Below are 20,892 nucleotides of genomic sequence, written 5' to 3'. Positions count from 1 at the left end.
TTAGATGAATACTAAGATTCATTTAACAGCTAATACAGTGTGAAAGGAGATAGTATGGGTATGCTTAGTTATTATTTAAACACAACATAGTGTGCAAATGTATAATTAAAGATTATCTAGATGCATCTATATTTGAGTATATCAGTAAAATATGTACAACAGGAGTGGAATCAGTCAATGATTTGGACAAACCATTAACCCCTAGCTGACATTGGGGTTAATAGTACGATGATGTCGGACACCCTCCCTTTCATGTGGGCTCCGCCACGTCAGCAGTTTTGAACAGCTGACATGTGCTGCTAACAGCCGCAAGAGGAATCGCGATCCTCCCACGACTGTTAACCCGATAAATGCCACTGTCAAACTGACAGCGGCATTTAACACGCACTTCTGGCAAGCACGCCAGAAATCCGCCCATCGGTGACCCCCGTCATGTGATTGCGGTTCACCAATGGGTTGGCATGACAACTAGAGGTCTCCTGCATACCTCTATGGTTGTCACTGCCGGATTGCTATGAGGCTATGAGCTCCACCCGGTGGTTGTCGCTTATAGCAAATGAGTAATTCTGCTACATACAGACGATCTGATCATCGCCTGTATGTAGCAGAGCCGCTCAGGTTATGGCAACTTCTAGCCTCCCATGGAGACTAATTAGGCATGAAAAAAGTAAAAAAAAAAAAAAAAAAAAAAGACGTTTTTAAAATTATAAAAAAAATAAAATACAAAAGTTCAAACCACCTCATTCAAAATAAAACAATAAAACAAAAATCAAACCTACACATATTTGATATCGCCACGTTCAGAATTGCCCGATGTATCAATAGAAAAAAAGGATTTATCTGATCGCTAAACGACATAGTGAGAAAAAAAGTCAAAACGCCAGAATTACTTTTTTGGTCGCCGTGACATTGCCTTAAACTGCAATAACGGGTGATCAAAAGATCAAATCAGCAGCAAAATGGTATCATTAAAAAATAATACCTCACCCAACCGAGATCACGAAAAATTGAGACGCTACGGGTATCGGAAAATGGCGCAATTTTATTTTTTTAATAAAGTGTGGAATTTTTTTCATCACTTAGATAAAAAAGTGCCTAGACATGTTTGGTGTCTATGAACTCGTAATGACCTGGAGAATCATAATGGCAGCTCAGTTTTAGCAATTAGTGAACCTAGCAAAAAAGCCAAACAAAAAAACAGTGTGGGACTGCACTTTTTTGAATTTTTTTTACCATTTTCCAGTACACGATATGTTGTTGTTCAACAGTACAACTCGTCCCGCAAAAAAACAAGCCCTCACATGGCCATATTGATGAGAAAATAAAAAAAGTTATGGCCCAGGGGAGCAAAAAATGAAAAAGCAAAAACAAAAATACCTCCGGTCATGAAGGAGTTAAAGCGGGCACCCTTAAAACATAATGACCCGGTTTAAATAGCAGTTCCATCCACTTGCTTAGACAGAGCATCCATAATGCAATTCACAGCACATGGATATTTATTCAGATCACACACTACAATCCTGGCACACCTAAGATTGAAGAAAAAAAAAAAGTAAAAATAATTTAAGAAAAAAGCTGTTATTTTTCTTTAAAGTCTATACATACTGGGTGTTTTTTACTTCAAAATACTCTGAATACATTTTGAGGTGTATTTGAAGCAGTTCTTTATGCAGATCTTGAGCTTCAAAAAAAACCATAATGATCATGTGAAAATATATCTACTTTAGGTAACTAAAAAAAACTACTATATTCACAACTACCAATATTATATAGTATTTACCCCACAGTAAAAAAAACCCAAAATTATTATTTTATTAATAAAAAAATAATCTAAAAAATGAATAATTTTTTTTTATTTTCTTGCTTCCTGAAAAATAGCTTAAAATATTTTTTTATTGTGGAAAAGTAGAAATGCAAAAATAAATGATATATAGATTTGGTATTGTTATGTTTATAGTGGACTACAGAACTTTCCCCCACCTAAAAAAAATAAGACTTAAACAATACATTATTATTATTTGTATCCCAAATTAGTGCCATAAAAATACAACTCTTTCTGGGACAAATAAAGGCAAACTAGGTTGTGTGTCCGCAGTGAGTTAAGCAGGAAATGCCGATGGTGACATCAACAGTCGCTCCTGCAGCTGCCGGCTCTGCTTTGTGAATAGGTGACAATAGATTTCAAGTGAAGAGAGGAAGGCCGGAGATTAAGTGTCGGGCAGGAACAGCATCTCATGTGATGCAACAGTCATGTCAATAATTAATAGAGTCATCTTAATGATGGTTAGGAGGATGTGGTTACTTGATGTCACTGCACACAATCGGCCATTATTTGTATAGAATTTATCAAACATTACAGCATGGCACGAGAAAAATTACATCTTGCAAGCTGTGTCCGGCATCAATCCAGCCTTCCAGGGTAAAATTCTTATTGGATTAATCATTTTAAAAAATGTGGAAATGTATTTTTAAATATAAATTATTTAGAAGCGGGGACCCGAAGAAATTCACTCAACTCTAATAAAGAGATGTTCAAAGATGGACTCTTATTAGACAGTACAACATGTAACCGCATAGAGTAGGTGTCCTATTATTCCAGCACTTGGAGTAACCAACTCACAAGCAGTGAGCATCAACAAATATCACAAGGATCAATTTAGGGAAATGTAAAGGTAAACCACATAGCTGTAATCAGAAAATCTGGATTATTAAATTACAAAATGAGAAGAAAACACTTACTGAAGCACAAGCCAAGATCCCTAGAAATCCAACCTTCTGCACAAGGTTTTGAACTGCAAGCTTAGCTCGTGATGCAAAATCCTAAAATAAAAAATTAAATAAAAATTTTGGTAACATTTATGGTGAGGCTGACCTAAACATGTAATAAAAGACATACATATACAGAACACATGCAATATTGTATGCACGACCAGGGATGAATTGTTTAGCAAACCACATGAAGCATTAAAGTAGCTTTTTTTTTTATAATTACCGTATATACTCGAGTATAAGCCGAGATTTTCAGCCCAAATTTTTGGGCTGAAAGTGCCCCTCTCGGCTTATACTCGAGTCACGGTCGGCGGCAGGGTCGGCGGGTGAGGGGGAGAGGGCGCTGAGGCATACTTACCTGCTTCCGGGGCTCCTGGCGCGGTCTCCGGGTGCCGCAGCTCTTCCCCTGTTCAGCGGTCACACGGGACCGCTCATTAGAGAAATGAATATGGACTCCACTCCCATAGGGGTGGAGCCGCATATTCATTTCTCTAATGAGCAGTAACGGTGACCGCTGATAGAGGAAGAGGCTGCGGCACCGAAGACCAGCTGTCCGGGGGAAGGAGTGGGACGCCGGGAGCAGGTAAGTATTACATATTCACCTGTCCGCGTTCCACACGCCGGGCGCCGCTCCATCTTCCCGGCGTCTCACCGCACTGACTGTGCAGGTCAGAGGGCGCGATGACGCATATAGTGTGCGCGCCGCCCTCTGCCTGATCAGTCAGTGCAGAGAGACGCCGAGACGGCACGCTGAGGAGCTGCAAGCAAGAGAGGTGAGTATGTCATTTTTTTTTTTATTGCAGCAGCAGCAGCAATGGCACAGCTTTTTAAGGTACGTCTATGGGGCAATAATGAACGGTGCAGAGCACTATATAGCACAGCTATGGGGCAATAATGGTGCAGAGCACTACATGGCACAGCTATGGGGCAATAATGAACGGTGCAGAGCACTATATGGCACAGCTATGGGGCAATAATGAATGGTGCAGAGCACTATATGGCACAACTATGGGGCAATAATGAACGCTGCAGAGCACTATATGGCACAGCTATGGGGCAATAATGAATGGTGCAGAGCACTATATGGCACAACTATGGGGCAATAAGGAACGGTGCAGAGCACTATATGGCACAGCTATGGGGCAATAATGAACGGTGCAGAGCACTATATGGCACAGCTATGGGGCAATAGTGAACGGTGCAGAGCACTATATGGCACAGCTTTCTATGGTACAGCTATGGGGCAATAATGAACGGTGCAGAGCACTATATGGCACAGCTTTCTATGGTACAGCTATGGGGCAATAATGAACGGTGCAGAGCACTATATGGCACAGCTATGGGGCAATAATGAACGGTGCAGAGCACTATATGGCACAGCTTTCTATGGTACAGCTATGGGGCAATAATGAACGGTGCAGAGCACTATATGGCACAGCTATGGGGCAATAATGAACGGTGCAGAGCACTATATGGCACAGCTATGGGGCAATAATGAATGGTGCAGAGCACTATATGGCACAGCTTTCTATGGTACAGCTATGGGGCAATAATGAACGGTGCAGAGCACTATATGGCACAGCTATGGGGCCATAATGAACGGTATGGAGCATCTATTTTTATTTTTGAAATTCACCGGTAGCTGCTGCATTTTCCACCCTAGGCTTATACTCGAGTCAATAAGTTTTCTCAGTTTTTTGTGGCAAAATTAGGGGGGTCGGCTTATACTCGGGTCGGCTTATACTCGAGTATATATGGTAGCTTTACTTGAGATCATTTGTTGATCAATTTGAACATTATTAGCTATGGCTACAAGGAGAAAAGCAGTTTTTAATTAATCTTTTAAATAAAAACTTCACCCAAAAAATAATTAAGAATTTAAAAAAAGCTGCCATTTGAACAGGTCATACAGGAACCAAAATACCGTTCTATCCTCAGATAAGAACATAATATTTTGTTTTATCAATTCTCCTTTTCGTATTTTTACTCAATAGCCCCATCATACACGTGAGATATTGGCGAATGCCTCAGTAATCTGGTATGTATAGGTAAAATGAACCTACGCGACAGAATATTTAAATGACTGAGCAATCCTGTAAAAATAATAATTTCACCTACTGCTTAAATATTTTTAACATAGGCATAAAAAAGTAGATTTTTCTAATAAAGGTGTCCTCAAATGCATTCTTTGTTGTTATTTTATTATTTCTCACTTAGCATTAATATATGGTACATATAATTGTTAATATAAGTAAGTAGTTTACATGTCTAAATATTTATTTTCTACTTCAAAAAGACACTGTAGAACAGGTTGCCAGTTAATATTTTTTATATAATTAAATTCCTACTAGGAAAAAAAAAAAAAAAGGTAAAATCTGGTATTCTACAACAATTAACGGTTTATATTTTTACCCAAAAATATTCTCCAAATCTTTAATAGGTTGTATAATTTCATATTGTATATTTCAACTTAAATATATACTTCAGTTTTCTTCATAACCCAACTTTAGGTATTGATAAAAATAAGAAATGACCCTTTGTAAAATGAGACATCTTTAGATTGCACTAAATGTGCTTATCATTTGAATACAAACTATATTTTCAATAGTACATGATCATTTTCTGTATTGGGAAACATTATTTTGACTACATAATTCATAGTAAAGCAAGTTCACTGTTATCTGCTTTTCCTTAATGTGCTTTATTATTTTATTGTTATGTTTATTCAATAATTAAACTGGTAACTAAACTGCATTGCATACTAATTTAATTTATAACATACTGTAAAAATGTTGTGCCAATATAACCATATGATGTACATTAAATCTCCATGTTTGATAAGTTATAAGCATTTTTTGTGAATACATTGTGCATTAATTTGATAAAATAACTAAGTAAAAAAACATTATAATACCCTGTTTAGCTATGTAACCATAAAATACAACCTCTCCTACTGTGACTATTTCAGTTCTCCAATCTAGCTTTTACATTTAGATTCATTAACAAATTTCACGTTATTTAAAACATTTACCTATATCTTACTGTACATTCATAAATGTATATGTGTTAGGAAGCATTTATTTACTCTACTTTTAGAACTATAAAACCTTGCATATTAAACACAGTAATTAGCATGCGAAGTCATATATATATGTATATATATATATATATATATATATTATATATATATATATACACACACACACACACACATATACTGTGTATATATATATATATATATATATATATATATATATATATATATATATATATATATATATATATATATACACACACACAGCAATTTTTGGATGAATAATGAGAAGTATTAAAAAGTTACCGTATTTTATACAGTTCCAAATAAGAAAGTAAGTGGTAATCAATGACAAATAGAAATAATTTCTTATTGATGTTTCTGATTTTATCAATATAAAGAAAGTGTACACTGACCTGACATCCTTACAATCATACTTATTCAAATAGAAACCCTTGTATGCTGGATATATCCCATCTATTGCACAATTCAGCTTGAATAACCATATATTTTTGTTTTAAATGCAGCAAAGACTTTACAAAGTTACCATGCAACTGTTAATCCTCTCTAAAACCTGATGTATCACCATCTCCCTGCTTTGCACAAAAGATATGACTCATTCAATTTCAATGTCGGGCCTCTAATTCCCATTTTATTACTTATTACTGAAAACTTGCGTGTTTTACCTTTGTGAAAAAAAGAAGGGAAAGGTTACAGGACACATGTTCTTGAAATGTACGGTAATTGGCAAACTGGTGTAAAGCCACGCAGTGTATAACTTAGGTGTGCCTATCTATTCACACTATGTGTATAAGTACACTGCTCAAAAAAATAAAGGGAACACTGAAATCCCACATCCTAGATATCACTGAATGAAATATTCCAGTTGTAAATCTTTATTCATTACATAGTGGAATGTGTTGAGAACAATAAAACCTAAACATGATCAATGTAAAGCACAACTAATATCCCATGGAGGTCTGGAGTTGGAAAGATGCTCAAAATCAAAGTGGAAAATGAAGTTACAGGCTGATCCAACTTCAGTGGAAATGCCTCAAGACAAGGAAATGATGTCAATAGTGTGTGGCCTCCACGTGCCTGTATGACCTCCCTACTGTACAACGCCTGGGCATGCTCCTGATGAGGCGGCGGGTGGTCTCCTGAGGGATCTCCTACCAAACCTGGACTAAAGCATCCGCCAACTCCTGGACAGTCTCTGGTACAATGTGACGACGGTGGATGGTACGAGACATGATGTCCCAGATGTGTTCAATCGGATTCAGGTCTGGGAAACGGACGGGCCAATCCATAGCTTCAATGCCTTCATCTTGCAGGAACTGCTGACACACTACAGCCACATGAGGTCTGGCATTGTCCTGCATTATTAGGAACCCAGGGTCAATCGCACCAGAATATGGTCTCATCTCGGTACCTAATGGCAGTCAGGCTACCTCTGGCGAGCACATGGAGAAATGCCACCCCACACCATTACTGACCTACTGCCAAACCGGTCATGCTGAAGGATGTTGCAGGCAGCAGATCACTCTCCACGGCGTCTCCAGCCTCTGTCACGTCTGTCACATGTGCTCAGTGTGAACCTGCTTTCATCTGTGAAGAGCACAGGGCGCCAGTGGCATATTCACCAATCCTGGTGTTCTGTGGCAAATGCCAAGTGTCCTGCACTGTGTTGGGCTGTGAGCACAACCCCCACCTGGGGACGTCGGGCACTCAAACCATCCTCATGGAGTCGGTTTCTAACCGTTTGTGCAGACACATGCACATTTGTGGCCTGCTGGAGGTCATATTGCAGGGGTCTGGCAGTGCTCCTCCTGTTCCTCCTTTCACAAAGGCTGAGGTAGCAGTCCTGCGGCTGGGTTGTTGCCCCCTCCACGTCTCCTGGTGTACTGGCCTGTCTCCTGGTAGCGCCTCCAGCCTCTGGACACTACGCTGACAGACACAGCAAACCTTCTTGCCACAGCTCGCATTGATGTGCCATCCTGGATGAGCTGCACTACCTGAGCCACTTGTGTGGGTTGTAGAGTCCGTCTCATGCTACCACGAGTGTGAAAGCACAACCAACATTCAAAAGTGACCAAAACATCAGCCAGAAAGCATTGGTACTGAGATGTGGTCTGTGGTCCCCACCTGCAGAACCACTCCTTTATTGAGGGTGTCTTGATAATTGCCAATAATTTCCATCTGTTGTATATTCCATTTGCACATCAGCATGTGAAATTGATTGTCAAACAGTGTTGCTTCCTAAGTGGACAGTTTGATTTCACAGAAGTTTGATTTACTTGGAGTTATATTCTGTTGTTTAAGTGTTCCCTTTATTTTTTTTGAGCAGTGTATATTACATAATAGATCAATATGCGGACTCGCCAATTCCAGTTTGCCAGCATGGGTATGATCATTGCTCCCAGAGGTGAGATTTTCTGTACGGATTCAGCACTGAAAATCTGCAGCAAGCTTCATCACAGTGCAAGTTCTTTCAAAACCATATGCATTTGTTGCAGAAAATAAACCCCAATGTGAATTTTATTGCTAGCCCCATTGTTCTGTGGAAAAGTAGTGGAATTTATCTTTGAAAAAAAAAAAAAAAGTAAAAATTCAAGTTATGTTAAATAGAAAAAAAATATTTGTGACATACTGTGTAATTGGAATCTTAAAAGGCTTATTACACTGAAAACAAAAAAACAACTATGACCAATCTAAAGGGTATATGATAAATGTATGCTTGCTTGGGTCCAGGGGTCTCAAAGTCCATGTAAATGAAGAATTAACAGTGCATGTGTGGCCTCTGCTCCAATCATGGTCCTTAACTGCTATAGATATAGAGCAGAGGACACACATGCTCACTAAAGATTATTTCACAAAGGGGATTTTGGGGTTCTTGTGATTTGTTGGGGTCCTAGAGATAACACATTTCACTGCTACCCTGTATATAGGGGATTGTTCTACGTGTGTATCACTGTACAGATGCAAGGATTTTGACTGTCCGATTACCATGGGATCCCAGCTACAACTGACAGGCAAGGTTTCATTACAATGTCAATCGGGGCAACTCCTTTAAAGCACCACTCCAGCTTTTTTTTTTTTTTTCAGAGCTGGAGTGGTGTCACTAATCTAACTTCCCAGCCCATAGTATTACACTTACCAGCGTTCGTCTCAACTGTTCTTGATGCAGCTCCGGCCACGATTCGCCATCTTGCAACGACAACTTCTGATTGACCAGAAGTCAGTGGTAACAGTCACAAGCTCTAAATGTAAGTCCATGAGATCCTCGTCCTGGCCTTGTTCTGGCTCTCATAGACTTTGATTGAATTGTGACTTACAGATCACCCAGCAAACACTGGACCGATTTGGCAGGACATAACCTGCACAAGACCGAATGGAGCCGTGCAAAGAACAAAAGGAGACGGCGGCTGGTAAATTTATTATTAGGGGCAGGGAACTTGCGTTAGTGGCACTCATCCAGCAGCAAAATAAAAATAAATGCCAGAGTAGTGCTTTAAGTAGTGTGCCAGCACTGTCCTATTGTTGTGAGGATGCAAGGCTTCAGAGGACCAGACCCAAACTCCCCAAGGTCTCCAGAGAAGGAGAAGCAACACTGGAAAAGAACAAATCATATTCATGTATTTTGGGGCTATAACACGCACTTAATATCAAGACAAAGTCTTTCTAAAAAGTGTATGAATCTTATAGTCTGGAGGCAGCATCCTGTGATCGAGGACCAACGATGATACAGTGTCCTTCCCAAGCACTACAAGAACTGCTCTCTCCTCCTGCCCCACGCTGACACTAATCAATCTGACCAGGTGAGGGCAGGAGAGAAAGCTACCATGGCCTGCACAGACGCTGCCAGTCCTGAGCAGCTTCAGGACCTTTCAGGTCATGTGATTAGTCCCAACTTCAAAATGTGGTAATGTACAGTTTGTCTGTTGTGGCTGAGCTGTGTGTGTTTGTTTTGATGATGTACCTGAAATAAGTGTGCTGTAGCTAAGCTGTGTGTTTTTGATTATGTAGATGAGATAATTGTGTTGCAGCTGGGCCGGTATGTGTGTTTTGATATAACTGAGCTATGTGTGTTTGATGAAATGGTTACACGGTGTGTGATAATGTAGCTGAGATGTGCATGTATGTAGGAGAGCAGTGTTGTTATAGCTGAGCTGTGTGCACATGTAGGAGAGCTGTATATGTTGATCTAGTAGCAGGGCTGCATGCGTGTGAAATGTACACGCAGCAGTGTTGTGTATACCTGTGTGCTGTAAAGAATGTACATAATGTGACTGCAATGTTTATAATAGTCTGCTTCAGAGAATAACGAACAATAGTTGTTTTTCTATCACCCTATCCTACCCTATTGCACTAAAATTAGTGATTTTGACCCCGCCACTTCTTTGCACCAACAGGTATGTTTTAATTGGCAGACAATATATTTTTCCTAATTTCTGTTGACTAAACCTAATTTGCGTCATACAGTAAGGTGTGTCCTATTGTTTGAATAAAATCTGGTAATTAATTTTTTATCATATTTGGAGTATGGTAGATAATTTAGACTGTGAGGCCCACTGTGGCCAGTGAATGATGACAATGTAAGCCAATGTAAATATACTAGTCCCCCATTTTATGACCTGTTACAACTGCAGCTCTGCCACACTGGTTTCAGCTTACTCCCTATGCCAACATTACCCAATATCTGAAGTAGATCTTACATCTAGCAATGGATGCATTGTCTATCTTTACCAACTTTGAAACCATGAAATCCTCTCTTGCTTGGACTTTTGTGAATTATCTATAAATTACCAAAATTCAGTTTGACCCTTGTTTTTCTTATGACAAAAGTTACACATTAGAATTTTACTTCCAACATGCTACTTCATAGGCATATGGTGTCATTTGACAGTCACTAACTGTAAATTGTCACCATTTTTTGAGTCTCAGAACAAATGCCACCACCCTTACCTGCTCCTGCACTGCATTCCACAACCATGTATATTGTCTCCTGGCTACCCCTGTATACCCCAAAAAATACTATCTGAATTGCTCCCACACTATTTAAATTGGGATAGTCAGGTCCGATGGGCATCATTGCTGCGGCGTCTGTGCCTCCTTGCTGCTCATAACCGATGTCCTCCGGCTCGTATTGATGTGGATGATGCGCCCTGCGTCATCCATATAGAGGAGGCACAAACACTGCATCGATGACGCCCATCAGACCGGACCATCCTCATTTAAATACAGCGAGGGAGCAATTCAAATGGACCTGATTTTCTATTAAATCAATATCTGTGTGTGCCTGAGATCGGTAAATTAGAATGAGAGTGCCGCCGAATATGCTGGCAGAAATTACTGGGCATGAATACATAAAAAATCCTTGTACTTTTTTTGCTCAGTTTTACAAAGTGCTTTTCATAAACTTAAATAGAAATATTTTTCAATATTTGCATTTTTAACTTCATGCTAGGACATTGTAAAAATTCAGCTCCAATTTCCCAAAAGTTACATAAAATAAAAAAAGTGAAACAATATTTCAATTCTGGTTTCCCAAGGATAGTACAATAGAATCAAGCACACTAGCTGGATAGAGACAGTCTGTGGTCAGGCAATAAATGCATAGAGAATGATTAGCTCAGTGGAAGAAAATGTTCCTGATTGCAGGATGTGAGCATGAATCAGGACTTATATTACAAGAGATCTCTTCAGGTTTCCAGATTACAAAATGCTTCAGCAGCGATTAACTCTTGTTCAAGAAATAAATATGACCTAATGTAGCCATTACACATCACCAGGCTCTCAAAAAATGACACTGGACCCATTTTTTTAATCTCATTTACAAAAACAAGGTAATACAGATCATAACACTTGAAAAGCCTCAGTATTTAAAAAGGAAAGTACCATAATCTGTTTGGAAAAGGTTAATATAGAAATTCCTAAACTAAAAATTCCCAGTCTCAAGAATCTAAGAACAATGTTAGGGAGGGGAAGCAGAAGTAGTATGTTCATCTACAGGTCCTTCTCAAAAAATTAGCATATAGTGTTAAATTTCATTATTTACCATAATGTAATGATTACAATTAAACTTTCATATATTATAGATTCATTATCCACCAACTGAAATTTGTCAGGTCTTTTATTGTTTTAATACTGATGATTTTGGCATACAACTCCTGATAACCCAAAAAACCTGTCTCAATAAATTAGCATATCAAGAAAAGGTTCTCTAAATGACCTATTACCCTAATCTTCTGAATCAACTAATTAACTCTAAACACATGCAAAAGATACCGGAGGCTTTTAAAAACTCCCTGCCTGGTTCATTACTCAAAACCCCCATCATGGGTAAGACTAGCGACCTGACAGATGTCAAGAAGGCCATCATTGACACCCTCAAGCAAGAGGGTAAGACCCAAAAAGAAATTTCTCAACAAATAGGCTGTTCCCAGAGTGCTGTATCAAGGCACCTCAATGGTAAGTCTGTTGGAAGGAAACAATGTGGCAGAAAACGCTGTACAACGAAAAGAGGTGACCGGACCCTGAGGAAGCAGTGGACTGAGTCTGGTGTGGAAACATCCAGAGCCACCGTGCACAGGCGTGTGCAGGAAATGGGCTACAGGTGCCGCATTCCCCAGGTAAAGCCACTTTTGAACCATAAACAGCGGCAGAAGCGCCTGACCTGGGCTACAGAGAAGCAGCACTGGACTGTTGCTAAGTGGTCCCAAGTACTTTTTTCTGATGAAAGCAAATTTTGCATGTCATTCGGAAATCAAGGTGCCAGAGTCTGGAGAAAGACTGGGGAGAAGGAAATGCCAAAATGCCTGAAGTCCAGTGTCAAGTACCCACAGTCAGTGATGGTGTGGGGTGCCATGTCAGCTGCTGGTGTTGGTCCACTGTGTTTCATCAAGGGCAGGGTCAATGCAGCTAGCTATCAGGAGATTTTGGAGCACTTCATGCTTCCATCGGCTGAAATGCTTTATGGAGATGAAGATTTCATTTTTCAGCACGACCTGGCACCTGCTCACAGTGCCAAAACCACTGGTAAATGGTTTACTGACCATGGTATTACTGTGCTCAATTGGCCTGCCAACTCTCCTGACCTGAACCCCATAGAGAATCTGTGGGATATTGTGAAGAGAAAGTTGAGAGACGCAAGACCCAACACTCTGGATGAGCTTAAGGCCGCTATTGAAGCATCCTGGGCCTCCATAACATCTCAGCAGTGTCACAGGCTGATTGCCTCCATGCCACGCCGCATTGAAGCAGTCATTTCTGCCAAAGGATTCCCGACCAAGTATTGAGTGCATAACTGAACATTATTATTTGATGGTTTTTTTGTTTGTTATTAAAAAACACTTTTATTTGATTGGACGGGTGAAATATGCTAATTTATTGAGACAGGTTTTTTGGGTTATCAGGAGTTGTATGCCAAAATCATCAGTATTAAAACAATAAAAGACCTGACAAATTTCAGTTGGTGGATAATGAATCTATAATATATGAAAGTTTAATTGTAATCATTACATTATGGTAAATAATGAAATTTAACACTATATGCTAATTTTTTGAGAAGGACCTGTATTTAACAGGATCTGGAAACACAGAATATGCTTATTGTTTATATAGCACCATCATATTCTGTAGCGTTGTATAGACACTGTGCAAAATTATTTAAAAAATGAGCAAAAAGACCTGTGGTCCACATGTTCATCGTTCATGGCTAATGGAGCAGATTCCTCCTACCTGCCAGCAACACTGGCCTCTTCTGATTAGTAGTCCTAATGTGTAGTAATCAGAAGAGGCATCATGGATGTCAGCAGTTAGCATAAGGTTTGCAGGGATCTGGCGGAGTGGTCACGAATAGTGATGGCAGAACCTCCGGATGTCTGGGTCCGGCGGAACAATTTAAAAAAAAAAAAAGTTTGGTTCAGGTACAGTACCCAAACCCAGACCCCATTCACTTAAATAGGGGGCCCGAACATCCAGCATGACAGCCTGACAAACCCTGTCTCTGATCAGCGGTAAAATCATTACCGCCGGTCAGAGAGCCACACTCCCATGCTGTCAAATGACACCGTGGGTCTGCAGTGGTGACTAGGGTTAAAAAGTTTACTTCTGGTCACTGGCATCGGCTGTCACTAATAACAGTGACAGCAGGCAGTGGCTGATGGGAGTATTCATCAGCCGGCACTTGCGCTCTAAATAAATTTTAAAAAATGGCATCGGTTCCCCTGTATTTTTGATAACCAGCCAGGCAAAACTGATAGCTGCTGGCTGCAACCCTTAGCTATCAGCTTTAGCAAAGATGGTTATCAAAAATAGAGGGGTCTCCATGCCTTTTCTTTTAATTATTTAAATTAAAAAAAAAAAACGGTGTGGGGTTCCACCCATTTTTCATAGCCAGCCAAGCTACAACAGACAGCTGGTGGCTGCAATTCTCAGGCTGGTAAGGGGCCATAGATATTGCTGCCTCACAGCCTAAAAAAAAAAAAGTATCTAATAGATCCACTAATTCTGGGGCTTTGCCCGGCTCTTCCCACTTGCTCTGTGCTGGTGGTAACCGATGTTCATTTTTGTGGGGTTGATGTCACCTTTGTATTGTCTGGTGACATCAAGCCCATGGCTTCGCAAAGGAGAAGCATCTATGAGACGCCTCTCCATTACAAATCCTATAGTTATATTGTAAATAAAGCAGACAGATGGGCACTGACATTATCAGGCTGCGAAGGTCCATGATTATTGGGCCCTTCCCAGCCTAAAAAATATAAGCCCCCAGTAACCCCAGAATTGGCACATCCATTATAATGTGGCAATTCTGGCAATTTAACCAGCTCTTCCAGATTGCCTTGGTGCAGTGGCAATCAGGATATATTTTTGGGGGTTGATGTCAGTTGTGTAATTTCAGTTAACGTCAAGCACAGGTGTTAACAATGGAGACATGTCTAATTGGACACCCTATTACTAACCCAGTAATCAAAAATAAAACACAGACATAAAAAAACAAACACTTTGTTTGAATAAAGACTCCCCCACACTATCCCTTGTTCACCAATTTATTATAAAAAATTCCCACTAAGCTCCTCCAATGTAGTCCACTAATGAAAACATAGTAAAAAAGAAAATTACAAAGTAAACTGGGATATTTATTGGATAACTTTTCATTATTCAAACTGGAACAATCATTTATTGATAAATGGTTCTTGAGGCTGAACTCATTGGATCACTGAAAGATACCCTTTTTAAAGGTGACTTATTAGGCATTGCTTAAAGGGGTTGTCAAGGAATGAACTACTGGTCTATTCCCAAGGAGGTTCAACATCCAGTACTCTCAACAGTAATACATCAGCCCTGTACATTGCATTGTGGTCACTGCCAAGTACTGCAATTTATTTCCTATTTAAGTGCAGAACTAAGCAAGACATGCTGTATATGGGTCATCTGTAGTTCAATCCTGAACAATCCCTTTAAAGGGAATCTGTCAGTAGGATCAATCCTCCTAAGCTGTCTGTATGGACATGCAGATCATAGAAAGTTGAATGTCTTATTCCAGGGAAAACCACTTTTTCTTATACTTAAATGAGCTGTTAAGATCTATGGGCCGGACACTGATCTTCCTGAGAATCTGCCTCCAGAGCTTATTTTAAATTGGAAGGGGCATTACCAGTGTGAGACATGTAATGAATGACAGCATGCTCTCGTGATCTACATGTCTCACGCTGGTAACGACCTGTTTCATTTAAAATAAGGTCTGGAGGCATATTCTCCGGGAGATCTGTGTCTGGATCATAGATTTTAACAGTTCATTTACATATTAGGAAAAACGTGGATTTCAGTGGAATAAGACATCAGATCACATATACCAAGGTATCATATTATTCAGCTTCCTATGACCTGCATTGTTCATGTAGATTGCTTAGGAGGGTTGATTCTACTGACATACACTGTGTGCAGAATTATTAGGCATGTTATATTTTGCTCACATGATACTTTTTATACATGTTGTCCTACTCCAAGCTGTTCAGGCTTGAGAGCCAACTAACAATTAAGTAAATCAGATGATGTGCATCTCTGTAATGAGGAAGGATGTTGTCTAATGACATCAAAACCCTATATAAGGTGTGCTTAATTATTAGGCAACTTCCTTTCCTTTGGCAAAATGGGTCAGAAGAGAGATTTGACGGGCTCTGAAAAGTCCGAAATTGTGAGATGTCTTGCAGAGGGATGCAGCAGTCTTGAAATTGCCAAACTTTTGAAGCGTGATCACCGATCAAGCGTTTCATGGCAAATAGCCAATGGGGTTGCAAGAAGCGTGTTGGGCAAAAAAGGCGCGAAATAACTGTCCATGAATTGAGGAAAATCAAGTGTGAAGCTGCCAAGATGCCATTTGCCACCAGTTTTGCCATATTTCAGAGCTGCAACGTTACTTGAGTAACAAAAAGCACAAGTTGTGCGATACTCAGGGACATGGCCAAGGTCAGGAAGGCTGAAAAATGACCACCTTTGAACAAGAAACATAAGATAAAACATCATGACTGGGCCAAGAAATATCTTAAGACTGACTTTTCAAAGGTTTTATGGACTGACGAAATGAGAGTGACTCTTGATGGGCCAGAGGCTGGATCAGTAAAGGGCAGAGAGCTCCACTCCGACTCAGACGCCAGCAAGGTGGAGGTAGGGTACTGTTATGGGCTGGTATCATCAAAGATGAACTTGTGGGACCTTTCCGGGTTGAGGATGGAGTGAAGCTCAACTCCCAGACCTACTGCCAGTTTCTGGAAGACAATTTCTTCAAGCAGTGGTACAGGAAGAAGTCGGTATCGTTCAAGAAAAACATGATTTTCATGCAGGACAATGCTCCATCACATGCCACCAACTACTCCACAGCGTGGCTGGCCAGTTAAGGTCTCAAAGAAGAAAAAATAATGACATGGCCCCCTTGTTCACCTGATCTGAACGCCATAGAGAACCTGTGGTCCCTCATAAAATGTGAGATCTACAGGGAGGGAAAACAGTACACCTCTCGGAACAGTGTCTGGGAGGCTGTGGTGGCTGCTGCACGCAATGTTGGTCGTAAACAGATCAAGCAACTGACAGAATCTATGGATGGAAGGCTGTTGTGTGTCATCATAAAGAAAGGTGGCTATATTGGTCACTAATTTTTTGGGGTTTTGCTTTTGCATGTTAGAAATGTTTATTTCTAAATTTTGTGCAGTTATATTGGTTTACCTGGTAAAATAAACAAGTGAGATGGGAATATACCGTATTTTTCAGACTATAAGGCGCACCCAGGTTTTAGAGGTGGAAAATAGGGAAAAAAATATTTGAAGCAAAAAAATGTGGTAAAATATTTAATAACATACTATTATATGTGGTGTTATTATATATAATAGTATGTTATTATGTTGGAAGCTGCGGGACCAGTGTGGTGTCTGTGAAGTACTATATGAAGACGCTGGAGGGTGAGTATAAGAATGGGGGCACAGGGCTTATATTGAAAGCACCACTCCAGCACTGCAAAATAACACTGGAGTGCTGCTTTAAAATCCCATGGGAGAACTATAACTCCCAGCATGTCCTGCAGATCCTATGATATGCTGGGAGTTATAGTGCACTAAAGGAGTGGCAGAGTGCTTTATTGTGTTTTGGAAAGACTAACCTCTTAATTGTGGCAGCCAGCCTGTGGTGAGGTAAAAGCATCCCATGACTGCACACACAGAGCCCTCCCTCTTGTTGCCTTTCCACAGCACAGGTAATGGAAGCCTGCAGATTCTAGTGTTGGAGTCTGAAGGACCTGTGATGATGTCTAGAAGAGGGAGGGCTCTGTGCTGCCATGTGATGCTCCAGCCCGCCCACTTCTGACATCACAGGTCCTCCTTGTGCACACTGCACAGCACTCAGCTCCAGCCCAGGAGCGATCTCCTCTCCCCCGGACCCTGCTGCCTCCTCCTCCCCCAGACACACGGATCTCCCCAGCTGCTGCAGGAATCAGCGCTGAGGAAACCATGTGTGTCCCTGCTTAAGTGCAGTATTAATTTGCTGCTCCTGGCTAACCACTCAGCTAATAGGTGGGCGAGGAGTAGCTAATGAATATTCACTGCACTTAATCATCGGGACCACATGGTTTCCCCAGAGCTGATTCCTGGCAGTGGGGATATTTTTCTGCCTCCTTGCCTCCTGAAGTGGGATAACAGTGCGATCCCACTCACTGCTGCCCCCCTCCCCACATGCTACATCCCTACCATAAGACGCACCCACACTTTCCTCCCAAATTTGGAGGAAAAAAAGTGCGTCTTATGGTCAGAAAAATACGGTATTTGGTTTTTATTAAGTTGCCTAATAATTCTGCACAGTAATAGTTACCTGCACAAACAGATATCCTCTTAAGATAGCCAAATCTAAAAAAAAAAACACTCCAACTTCCAAAAATATTAAGCTTTGATATTTATGAGTCTTTTGGGTTGATTGAGAACATAGTTGTTGATCAATAATAAAAATAATCCTCTAAAATACAACTTGCCTAATAATTCTGCACACAGTGTATTCTCTATGAGGCTCACTGGTTCATTAGACCACCCAAAACTCTACCCCAACTCCGACAACTAGGCCCCTCCGACAACCCAAAGACCTTTTTCTCTACTGCCCACACTCTGATTGCAAGTTTATTGCATAAATTAAATTTTCTTCTTAGTTCTGCATAAAAAAAATAAAAAAAAAACACTAATTTTTTTGCCAGTTTATTTGCATATGGAGATAGTCTCATGTAAAGGCATTGGTTATAAGTAGTAAGGTGCCAGAGCGAGGCCCAAAAATACAAAAAAATGTTTTCCATCATTCTGAAAAAAAAAAAAAAAATTCTGAGCAATAAGTCATCAGTAACAGGAATATGAATGGGAAAACCTTCAACAACAATAGTCTGTACAAACAATAGTAATAAGGACAAGCAGTGAATATGCTGCACACCTGTTCCTCTATAAGTGACCAACTGCCCAGACATAATAAAGATCCAGGATGAAGGAAGGGACTTGGGCACCATAACAGGAAGAATCACTGAGCTGCGGCCAAACTGTACAAGTACTTATTGTAAAGCAGCGATAAGTTACAGAGGTCATAGTGAAGGAAGGCCCATACAGCTGAAGAAAGATAGTAATTGTCATTATTAACACCATACTGTATATAAATAAAAGAAACAATAGGTAAAATCTATTTGATCAGGCAATTTGAAAATCCAGATGTTCAGATATTATGTTCCAAAAGAAGTTATTATTATTAAAGGGCCATTTATTCCATGTCGCTTTATGGGAGGAGGGGTATACATAATTAAAAACAAGTACAATAATGTTAATCAATACAAGTCACGACCGGTACAAGAGGAGAGAGGACCCTGCCAGCGAGGGCTCACAATCTACAAGCTATGCTTAGAGTATCTGCACGACATCGTCTGGCCCTGCCGCTGGCATTTTTTTTTTCAATGTATCACATAGTGAGCAGCTTCCAAGCAGAAGCCACCCAAAGAATGGTGAGGACTCATCTGCTTCTTTGTTCTACCAAACATCGAGTTCTTGTTTTTGGTTATGTCCTCACAGAGTTTTAGGAGGTGGATTTTGAAGCTGATCTGTTTCAAAATCCACATCAAAGAAAATGTAAAAATTATTTAAAGCAGTATTTAATCTAAATTTTGAAGCAAATTTGCGCCAAAGTCTGTGCCAAGAAACTGAGCATGAATATATCCTTACAAATCCATGCAAAAAATGCAACAATCTTCAAACAATGACACAAAATGAATTTGTAAAAAAAAAATCTGTATCAAGATGGCAAAATGTAAGTACAAAATGTATACATTATTAAAACAGAGCTCTTAGTCCTGATGAGACTGGTGTACTTACTTTGGAAATCTACGTCAGGATGGCTATAATTCTTTTTGAAAGCTGAATTCAGTCTCAGCCTGGCTAACATTGTTTGCTGCTGAGATCTCACACAGCTCAGTACAAGCTGCAGGTATGCTTGGTGTGCAGAGATTCAGTACACACTTGTGAGCTCTGTTGCTATGTAATTGGGCTCATAAAATACACGTTTTATCAACTGAATTAAACAGTCATTCTGACATTTTTATTTTTTTTCAATAAGTGCACCAGCCTCATCTGGTCTAAGAAAACTATTTAATTTCCACTTTAGATAACAGCAAGCCAATTCATCTGTTGGTTTTATGCCTCTCTGATTTCCTTTGACTTTATAAACATTTCTCCAAGTCTAATGATTAAATGAATGCAAATGACACCATAAAATAATGTGGCTGGGGGCTGATCTATCAATGACCTGTCAGTTTTTGTTATAAGGACTGCTGGTTGAGGAATAGGCTACATAAGGGGACAGCCTAGAGGGATAGTCTAGAGGGATAATCTAGAGCAGTGTTCCCCAACTCAGGTCCTCAAGAGCCACCGACAGGTCATGTTTTGAGGATTTCCTTAGTATTGCCCAGGTCATTGAATGCTTGCCTGTCCAGGTGATGCAATTATCACCTGTGCAATACTAAGGAAATCCTGAAAACATGACCTGTTGGTGGCTCTTGAGGACCGGACTTGGGGAACACTGATCTAGAGGGATAGTCTAGAGCAGAGGTGTCAAACTGCATTCCTCGAGGGCCGCAAACCATGAGTGTTTTCAAGATTTCCTTAGCATTCCACAAGGTGCTGGAATCATTCTGTGCAGGTGATTAAATTATCACCTGTGCAATACAAGGAAATCCTGAAAACATGACCTGTTTGCGGCCCTCGAGGAATGCAGTTTGACACCTCTGGTCTAGAGGGATAGTCTAGAGGGACAGGCTTTAGACTTCTGAGATGCCCTATTCAGTGTAACACCCCTATTGTTATTCTGCAGGGAGAAATACAGTACAATGACTAGATGGGTTTTATAGAAACAAGGCACACCCCACATTACCTCATTAGCCTTCTGAGATGCTTCATCATATCACACTCCCTACTCTGACCCCTACTTTAAAGTATATCTGGTATTTGTTATCATGCTTTACTAAATTCCTTAACTCATTATTAGCTATTTTACGAGTAATTGGAGTTTTCAATGTTTTGCATTTC

The 20,892-nt window shown here is 40.1% G+C and overlaps 1 protein-coding gene across 1 annotated transcript in view; it reads right to left on the bottom strand.

Annotated features, from left to right (window-relative positions):
- The window catches only part of VMP1 (vacuole membrane protein 1), a 166,708-nt gene that overhangs the window by 40,635 nt on the left and 105,181 nt on the right, over positions 1–20,892 (bottom strand). Inside the window, exon 9 of the mRNA XM_077296195.1 lies at positions 2,740–2,820. Within this exon, the coding sequence (XP_077152310.1) occupies positions 2,740–2,820 (81 nt within the window). The remainder of the gene's footprint in view (positions 1–2,739; positions 2,821–20,892) is intronic.

The sequence above is a fragment of the Ranitomeya variabilis genome, chromosome 3 (assembly GCF_051348905.1).
Source record: "Ranitomeya variabilis isolate aRanVar5 chromosome 3, aRanVar5.hap1, whole genome shotgun sequence".
Classification (NCBI taxonomy): Eukaryota; Metazoa; Chordata; class Amphibia; order Anura; family Dendrobatidae; genus Ranitomeya; species Ranitomeya variabilis.
The sequence above is the reverse complement of the archived record's forward strand: the minus strand, read 5'-3'. Positions and strand labels throughout refer to the sequence as shown.